This window comes from Dendropsophus ebraccatus, chromosome 8 (genome assembly GCF_027789765.1).
Source record: "Dendropsophus ebraccatus isolate aDenEbr1 chromosome 8, aDenEbr1.pat, whole genome shotgun sequence".
NCBI classification, from domain to species: Eukaryota; Metazoa; Chordata; class Amphibia; order Anura; family Hylidae; genus Dendropsophus; species Dendropsophus ebraccatus.
The window spans coordinates 6,110,984-6,121,018 of record NC_091461.1 but is presented as its reverse complement, the minus strand read 5'-3'; the positions used below and the strand labels follow the sequence as shown (position 1 = coordinate 6,121,018).

General features: G+C 50.1%; 1 protein-coding gene across 3 annotated transcripts in view; it reads right to left on the bottom strand.

The window, feature by feature from the left end:
• The window catches only part of SHTN1 (shootin 1), a 71,559-nt gene that overhangs the window by 7,875 nt on the left and 53,649 nt on the right, over nt 1-10,035 (bottom strand). For 2 of the 3 annotated variants that reach the window (XM_069979683.1, XM_069979685.1), the window contains 5 exons: nt 9,435-9,535; nt 8,582-8,656; nt 6,095-6,151; nt 5,897-6,017; nt 4,801-4,975 (listed from right to left, as the gene is read on the bottom strand). In XM_069979683.1, the coding sequence (XP_069835784.1) occupies nt 4,801-4,975; nt 5,897-6,017; nt 6,095-6,151; nt 8,582-8,656; nt 9,435-9,535 (529 nt within the window). The remainder of the gene's footprint in view (nt 1-4,800; nt 4,976-5,896; nt 6,018-6,094; nt 6,152-8,581; nt 8,657-9,434; nt 9,536-10,035) is intronic. The other variant, XM_069979684.1, reaches the window with a different exon arrangement.

Genomic DNA, 10,035 nt, shown 5'->3' with positions numbered 1-10,035 from the left:
GCCCACAGCCTCCAGTCCCAAGGACCACCATAAACCACAGCCTCCAGTCCCCAGGTTCACCATAAACCACAGCCTCCAGTCTCCAGGACCACCATAAACCACAGCCTCCAGTCCCCAGGACCACCATAAACCACAGCCTCCAGGACCACCATAAACCACAGCCTCCAGTCCCCAGGACCACCATAAACCACAGCCTCCAGTCCCCAGGACCACCATAAACCACAGCCTCCAGGACCACCATAAACCACAGCCTCCAGTCCCCAGGACCACCATAAACCACAGCCTCCAGGACCACCATAAACCACAGCCTCCAGTCCCCAGGACCACCATAAACCACAGCCTCCAGGACCACCATAAACCACAGCCTCCAGTCCCCAGGACCACCATAGCCCGCAGCCTCCAGTCCCCAGGACCACCATAAACCACAGCCTCCAGTCCCCAGGACCACCATAAACCACAGCCTCCAGTCCCCAGGATCACCATAGTAGGTGGGTGTATGTGGTAATATCTGGAGGGGAGGTAGGTGTATGTGGTAATATCCGGAGGGGAGGTGGGTGTATGGACAGTTGTGTTAAAAAGTTTACATACCCCCGCAGAATGTTGCTTTTTTGTAATTTTTTAAGAGAATATGAATGGTAACACAAAAAATCCCCTGCCCCACCATGGTTAGTGGTCGGGTGAAACCATTTACTGTCAGACTATTGTGTTTTCTCTTTTTAAATCATTATGACAACCAAAAACCTCTAAATTACCCTGATCAAAAGTTCCCATCCCCCAGTTCTTACTACTGTGTACTGCCTCCTCTAACATCAATGACAGCTTGGAGTCTCTTGTGGTAGTTGTGGATGAGGCTTTTTATGTTCTCGGATGGTAAAGCCGCCCATTCTTCTAGCTTCCTGTAAATGTCTGGGTTGTCCTGCATGATCTGCGCACTGGAGATCTCCCCAGAGTGGCTCAATGATACTGAGAACAGGAGACTGAGATGGCCGCTCCAGAACCTTCACTTTGTTCTGCTCTAGCCAATGACAGGTCGACTTGGCCTTGTGTTTTGGATAGTTGTCATGTTGCAACGTCCAAGTACGTCCCATGCGCAGCTTCCCAGCTGAGTGCACATTTGTCTCCAGTATTTGCTGATAACCGGCTGCATTCATTTTTCCTTCAACTCTGACCAAGTTTCCTGCGCCTTTGTAGCTCACACATCCCCAACACATCAGCGCTCCACCCGTGTGCTTTACAGTAGGAATGGTGTTCCTTCCATCATAGGCCTTGGTGACACTTCTCCAAATGTAACGTTTATGGTTGTGGCCAAAAAGTTTGATTTTGGTTTCATCACTCCACACGACCTGGTTCCAGAAGTTTGAGGCTTCCGTCTGTGCTGTTTGGTGTATTATAGATTCTTTGTGGAATTTGCTCAGTAATGGCTTCTTCTGGCCACTAGACCATGGAGCCCATTCTTCTTCAGGTGCCTCCTTATTGTGCATATTCAGACAGCCACTTTGACAGTGCTGGATTTCTGCTGATTTTAGTTGTAGTTTTTCTTTTTGCATCCCAAACTTTTTCCTGGCAGTTGTGGCTGATATTAGTTGTGCCAACTTCTGTGCATGTTATCAGGCCAAAATAACCAGGGTATGTAGGTAGGTCCCTTGGATGTTTTTGGTTGTCTTGCTGTAGCCAATGACAGGTCGATCATGACACAGTGAAGGTTCTGGAGCGGCCATCTCAGTCTCCTGACTTCAGTATCATTGAGCCACTCTGGGGAGATCTCCAGTGCACAGTTCATGCCGGAAAGACCAGGAATATACAAGAACTGAAGGCTTTTTGCCAAGAAGAGCTTTACCATCTGAGAACATAAAGAGCCTCATCCACAACTACCACTGATGTTAGAGGGGACAACACATGGGATTAACTGGGGGATGGGAACTTCTGATTGTGAGTCATTTGGATGTTTTTGGTTATCATTATGATTTAAAAAGAAAAATCACAGTAGATTGCCAATAAATGGCTTCACCCAACCACTGACCATAAGGGGGGGGGGGGGTGTAATCATTCATATTCTCCTAAAAAAGGACAAGAAAGCAAAAATTCTGCTGGGGTATGTAAACTTTTGGGCACAACAGTAGTAGTATCTGGAGGTGAAGTGCAGGAAGAGGGGATGAGGTTAGTGATCATGCTGGAGGTGATGTGCAGGTAGGTAGAGGGGGATAAGGTTAGTGATCATGCTGGATGTGATGTGCAGGTAGGTAGAGGGGATGAGGTTAGTGATCATGCTGGAGGTGATGTGCAGGTAGAGGGGATGAGGTTAGTGATCATGCTGGAGGTGATGTGCAGGTAGGTAGAGGGGATGAGGTTAGTGATCATGCTGGAGGTGATGTGCAGGTAGGTAGAGGGGATGAGGTTAGTGATCATGCTGGAGGTGATGTGCAGGTAGGTAGAGGGGATGAGGTTAGTGATCATGCTGGAGGTGATGTGCAGGTAGAGGGGATGAGGTTAGTGATCATGCTGGAGGTGATGTGCAGGTAGAGGGGATGAGGTTAGTGATCATGCTGGAGGTGATGTGCAGGTAGAGGGGATGAGGTTAGTGATCATGCTGGAGGTGATGTGCAGGTAGAGGGGATGAGGTTAGTGATCATGCTGGAGGTGATGTGCAGGTAGAGGGGATGAGGTTAGTGATCATGCTGGAGGTGATGTGCAGGTAGGTAGAGGGGATGAGGTTAGTGATCATGCTGGAGGTGATGTGCAGGTAGGTAGAGGGGATGAGGTTAGTGATCATGCTGGAGGTGATGTGCAGGTAGAGGGGATGAGGTTAGTGATCATGCTAGAGGTGATGTGCAGGTAGGTAGAGGGGATGAGGTTAGTGATCATGCTGGAGGTGATGTGCAGGTAGAGGGGATGAGGTTACTGATCATGCTGGAGGTGATGTGCAGGTAGGTAGAGGGGATGAGGTTAGTGATCATGCTGGAGGTGATGTGCAGGTAGAGGGGATGAGGTTACTGATCATGCTGGAGGTGATGTGCAGGTAGGTAGAGGGAATGAGGTTAGTGATCATGCTGGAGGTGATGTGCAGGTAGGTAGAGGGGATGAGGTTAGAGATCATGCTGGAGGTGATGTGCAGGTAGGTAGAGGGGATGAGGTTAGTGATCATGCTGGAGGTGATGTGCAGGTAGAGGGGATGAGGTTAGTGATCATGCTGGAGGTGATGTGCAGGTAGGTAGAGGGGATGAGGTTAGTGATCATGCTGGAGGTGATGTGCAGGTAGGTAGAGGGGATGAGGTTAGTGATCATGCTGGAGGTGATGTGCAGGTAGAGGGGATGAGGTTAGTGATCATGCTGGAGGTGATGTGCAGGTAGAGGGGATGAGGTTAGTGATCATGCTGGAGGTGATGTGCAGGTAGAGGGGATGAGGTTAGTGATCATGCTGGAGGTGATGTGTAGGTAGAGGGGATGAGGTTAGTGATCATGCTGGAGGTGAGGCAGATGCAACTAGTAGTATCTGGAAGTGAGGTGGGTTTAGTGGAGGTCAGGTGTGACGTTGAGGCAGAGATGTGTAAAGTGAGGGTCCTTTTACGCCTACAGATAAATCACTTAAATTCTCGTTTAGCAAACAAGCAGCAATGATTTCTTTTCACAACCAATCCTTGCATCTTTTGTGCAGCCATGGAAACTGACAGCACAGATACGTACATAGGCTATGTATATATCTGTGCTGTCAGTTTCCAGATTACAAGCATTGCATTGATACCATCAGCGCTGCTTGTGATCCGGCATCCCCCTATAGTGACAAACCGGTCCTGTCTCTTCAGACCCCGCCTGAACATACAGCAGCATCTGTAGGACAGGAGTGCGGAATGGTGGATCACAAGCAGCGCTGATGGTAAGTATACACTGCTTGTGCTCTGGAAACTGACAGCATGGATATGCATAAACCACACCTGACCTGGAGACAAGAGTGGTAATGTCCCTAGAAGAAAATGACCATGTTTTTGCAGCGCTGAATAACCCCTTTAAGATAAATTCTGCAAAAATACCAACCAAAATGTGCAGGGAAATTCTTGTATAAATAATGTGGCAAACAACTGAGCATAAAAAGAATCAAGCCAACCCTTCCCCATCCCTCCCCTGCCCCCTCGCTGGTCTCATACAGCCTGTGTGTACAGTGACCATGGAGGCATTGGCACCACAGCACCCACACATGCTGCTTTTATTGTAATTTTACTCTGCACTTGTGGGTGTTGCTGTGGAGGGAGCTGCCTGCCGAGTTCCACCACCCTAGTGACGCTCGCATCTGTGCACTTTTCACAATGGGAACTGACATATTACAGATTTTATAGGGTTAGTCTGCCCCACAAGGATTACGTTATTGAGATCCCATCCACATGTACTGTACCCTGCTGCAGGACTATTGGGGTGTGTGTGTGTATATATATATATATATATATATATATATATATATATATATATATATATATATATATATTCCTTTCTTACTGCTTTCCTCCATCATAGTCTCCTATGAGAGGGTGTAATGAAGCATGCTCCCCCTCCTGTGTGTCTCGGCTGCTTCCTTTCCTTTACCTGACATTCCAGGATGAAGCTGTAAGCCGGGATCAGAGTGACAATAGTGATGAGGATTCATGCTGATCCCGGGCGGAGGTGAGTGAAATGTACACTTGCTCGTGCTCTCCCCCCTCCCCTGGTAGAGGAGCCATGGTGAGTGCACACTCGCTCACCCTCCTCCCTGTAACCTGCACTGGTAAAAGACAACAAATCATCTTTAGGAGAAACCGCAAACCATCTACTTACTGAGATGAGACCTTTGTGTGGAGCCGCTTGTCTGAGAGCAGCGGCTGTCCCCCTCCCCCGCTGCCTGCGGCCACACTCTCCGTCCTGGACTCATGAGGCTTCTGGTTGAGAGCTGGACTGGTTGCGGATCCTAGAACAGGCATGGATTTGGATTCTAGGGCACTTAGGGTCCCCGCTGCACCCGGGAAAAGGAGAAGAAGAATCGTTAAACACAATGTAATGGTTGAGAGACAGAGGTGGGTGCAGCCTACAGCTAATCCGTATACAAGACCATCACATACAGGACGACAACATTTCAGTCATATATCCTCTGCCAGCACCCGAACCAGCAGAGCTTACACTCTAATCACTCAGCATCCTGACTTTGTAGGGCCTTTTACATGGGCCAGTTATTTGCAGGGGGTGTGGCTAAAAACGTTCCTATGGCTGACAATCAGCTGTGTAAAGTGACAGCGATCAGCTTAGGACGGGGGAAACGCCTGATCCATCGTCTGTTTAGAAAATGCGTCAAAATTTATCATTGTCATCCGCAGACCTTCCTGTGTAAATAGGGTTATGTAAGGCCGATAACGATAAAAGGTACTGTAAGGGATATGTATATAGGATATACTGTACACATAGGATATACATATATCCAGGCTGTCAGTTTCCAGATCAGACAGCAGTACGTACTTACCTAGCGCGCTGCTGCTGTGATCCAGCATCCTGTTTCTCTGGTTCTCCCATCCAGCTGCTGCATCTTCAGGCCCCACCTTCTCCAGAATGATTGACAGTCGGAGGAGGCGGGGTCTGAAGACATTTGAGAGAGCCTGAGAACAGGATGCCGAATCACAGCAGCAGCGCACTAGGTAAGTATGTTCCACTGTGTGATCTGAAAACAGACAACACAGATATATACATATTCTATATCTACAGTATATCCTATACAGATATCAGTGCTGTCAGTTTCCATGGCTTCATGAATAATACATGGAATGTTCGTGCAGCCTGGCTGCTTGATTTCTGGTGCTGTGTAAAGGAACTGCAATTGAGCGCAGATCTCGCTGATCAGTGCTCTTTTGCAGCGGCCATGGTTGTAAAAGGCCCTTAGACTTACCAGATGCATCTTGCTCAGTTGTCACTTTACGGCGTCGTAAAATTCTTTCCAGTTCACTTTCTGTGGACGCTGCTGTCAAAGCCCCGAGTCTCTTCCTGCTGTGGGTGGAGCCCATAGAATCCTAAGGATGATGGAAGGGATGGTGAGAGGAAAAGACAACGAGCCCCCCAGGATCCCCCTCAAAATGAGGTGACTCACCAGAATCCCCCGCAGCTCCTGGACTGCGCTGTTAGATTTATCCGCCTGTAACACAACCTGGAGGATTAGAGGAAATAGAAGACAATTACTTCATGATAGCATCAGACACGCCGAGATACTACTCTCTGGTATCAGCCATGTCAGGCTGGGGGGGGGGGGGGGGGGGGGGGGGGGGGGGGGGGAGGTGACTGTATATACCTGTCCTACACCTCCCCCCCCTCAGCCTGACATGGCTGATACCAGAGTAATAGATTGTATATACCTGGCCTACAGTCACCTCCCCCCCCCAGCCTGACATGGCTGATACCAGAGAGTAATAGACTGTATATACCTGTCCTACAATCACCTCTCTCTCCCCCCCCCCCAGCCTGACATGGCTGATACCAGAGAGTAATAGTGTATATACCTGTCCTACAATCTATTAGTCTCTGGTATCAGCCATGTCAGGCTAGGGGGGGGGGGTGACTGTAGGACAGGTATATACAATCTATTACTCTCTGGTATCAGCCATGTCAGGCTGGGGGGGGGGGGGGGGGGGTGACTGTAGGACAGGTATATACAATCTATTACTCTCTGGTATCAGCCATGTCAGGCTGGGGGGGGGGGGGTGACTGTAGGACAGGTATATACAATCTATTACTTTCTGGTATCAGCCATGTCAGGCTGGGGGGGGGGGGGGGGGGGTGACTGTAGGACAGGTATATACAATCTATTACTCTCTGGTATCAGCCATGTCAGGCTGGGGGGGGGGGGGTGTAGGACAGGTATATACAATCTTACTTTCTGGTATCAGCCATGTTAGGCTGGGGGGGGGGAGGTGACTGTAGGACAGGTATATACAATCTATTACTCTCTGGTATCAGCCATGTCAGGCTGGGGGGAGGTGACTGTAGGACAGGTATATACAATCTATTACTCTCTGGTATCAGCCATGTCAGGCTGGGGGGGGGGGGGGGGTGACTGTAGGACAGGTATATACAATCTATTACTCTGTGGTATCAGCCATGTCAGGCTGGGGGGGGGGGGGGGGGGGGGTGACTGTAGGACAGGTATATGCAATTTATTACTCTGTGGTATCAGCCATGTCAGGCTGGGGGAGGGGGGGAGAGGTGACTGTAGGACCGGTATATACAATCTATTGCTCTCAGGTATCAGCCATGTTAGGCTGGGGGGGAGGTGACTGTAGGACAGGTATATAAAGTCTATTACTCTCTGGTATCAGCCATGCCAGGCTGGGGGGGGGGAGGTGACTGTAGGACAGGTATATAAAGCCTATTACTCTCTGGTATCAGCTGGTATCAGCTATGTCAGGCCGGGGGGGGGGGGGGGGGGGGAGATGACTGTAGGACAGGTATATAAAGTCTATTACTCTCTGGTATCAGCCATGTCAGGCTGGGGGGGGGGGGGGAGGGGGGAGAGGTGACTGTAGGACAGGTATATAAAGTCTATTACTTTCTGGTATCAGCCATGTCAGGCTGGCGGGGGGGGGGGGGGGGGGGGGGGTGTAGGACAGGTATATACAATCTTACTTTCTGGTATCAGCCATGTCAGGCTGGGGGGAGGTGACTGTAGGACAGGTATATACAATCTTACTCTCTGGTATCAGCCATGGATGTCGCAGTTATCACCAACAATCAATTATCCATGTGGCTGGGGGTCACATTCTGCGGAGAGTTTCGGCCACAGCTGCGGATCGGTAATATTTTGTGGCTGAACCCTGTAATGTGCAGAGCGGAGTACTGGGGGCTCTACAGGTGGAGGAGGGGCTGCGGTAATGGCGGAGAGCAGACATGTATACATCAGCTCAGCAGCATAAAGAGCTTCTCATGAGAGAACCTGGGAAGTCACAAAATGGTTGACACCTTGAGATATAAAGGCGGCCGGCGTGTATTGTGCGCACACAAAGGCGGCACTCCACGGCTGAGAGCCCCTCTACGCCCCCCACCCCCCCCCGGCAAGCGTCTGCCTTCACCTCACCCACTTGAAGCCATTTATAGTAAATTACATCTTTGTTAACGACTCAAGGACGTGTTTTCCCATTCAGCCGACAATCGCGCAAGTGGTCATCGCTCGTCACAAAGCGCGACCGAGCCGGGTAAATTCTCACAACGCCCAATTACTCACCTTGAAAGGAGGGAAAGAGGGGGGGGGTGGGGGGGGGGGCGGGGGGGGTGGAACAGGACCGTGAGGGGCTCACAACGCTACGGGCTAAGGGAACTAATCTGGGGTGTCTGTGACGTCACCAGTAAACTCACTACTCAAAGACGCAAAGAGCAATGGAGCCGCGACCGACAGCAAAAGAAAGAAAACAATATGGACGACACACACAGCATGCAGAACTATGAGAGGACAACGCAGGACAACCTCCGTACCCTCAACGCGTGCAACACCGAGCACAGACACTACACAGGGCATGCTGGGCACAGACACTACACAAGAGATGCCGGGCACAGACACTACACAAGGCATGCCGGGCACAATGCTTACTTTGGCTTCCTCCACATGTGCATGAGCGGGGGGCGCTGGTGCGGGTGCTGGCTGCCCCTGCTCTGGCGGAGTCACCTGGGCGTACAAAGTGGTCTGAGTTTATTAAGCAGAGTATGAGTGACATCACATGCAGAGCTGCGGCTTACACACCGGCACAAGTACAAGAAAAACCCGGTTGGGAATAAAGGATCAGCTGCAAATACTGTATGTCACAGTATATATGGATGTCCCGAGACTCAATAGTGAGTACAGCTCTGGTGTATAAGACATGATGTAACAGCAGAATAGTGAGTGCAGCTCTGGAGGTGACTGGGGTATAAGACATGATGTAAAAGCAGAATAGTGAGTGCAGCTCTGGAGGTGACTGGGGTATAAGACATGATGTAACAGCAGAATAGTGAGTGCAGCTCTGGAGGATATGACATGATGTAACAGCAGAATAGTGAGTGCAGCTCTGGAGGTGACTGGGGTATAAGACATGATGTAAAAGCAGAATAGTGAGTGCAGCTCTGGAGGTGACTGGGGTATAAGACATGATGTAACAGCAGAATAGTGAGTGCAGCTCTGGAGGTGACTGGGGTATAAGACATGATGTAAAAGCAGAATAGTGAGTGCAGCTCTGGAGGTGACTGGGGTATAAGACATGATGTAACAGCAGAATAGTGAGTGCAGCTCTGGAGGTGACCGTGGTGTAAGACATGATGTAACAGCAGAATAGTGAGTGCAGCTCTGGAGGTGACTGTGGTATAAGACATGATGTAACAGCAGAGCTCTGTGTGTGGGGGGATACCATCCACTGTACAGTGCGTATATTACATCAGTGTGTCACCAGTGTAGACTTTGTGTCTCTCACCTGAGGCTTCACCCGGACTGTCTGCTGTACTGGTCGCAGATGGACGCCCTTCTTGATCCTGTCCATCATCTCCTCCACAGCCTGCCTCTTCAGGTCATTCCCTGCGGGAGAGGCCCAAGAGGAGATGGTTGATGCCAGCAATGACTGAGCACAGACCCCTCTGCCACCCATAAACCCCACACAGGAAGCTAAGGATTAGAAGCTCTGGAATCCATCTTGCTGCCTTTCTTTGACCCCCTGTATATCCCCCCAGACACAGAGGCAGCAGTGTTACAGGGGTGACTACAGATCACAGGCTTAGCGATGCTCATCCTGGGACTGCTGCTTCATGAATAATGTCTGAACTACAATGAAGACTGAACACAGACAGATGATGACTGCAGGACACCATACAGTTGTATATAGATACTAGAAGACGCTGGCTGGAGGTGCACCGCACTCAGGAACCCAACAGACATCTATGGAACAAGCACCATGCAGAGCCTGACATGTCTCATCATCTGATCACAGGGGGGGTCCCAACAGCACAGCCCCCCTCCAGTGATACATAATATGTGCAACAGCCGCCCCCCCCCCCCTTCAGTGATATATAATGTGCTGA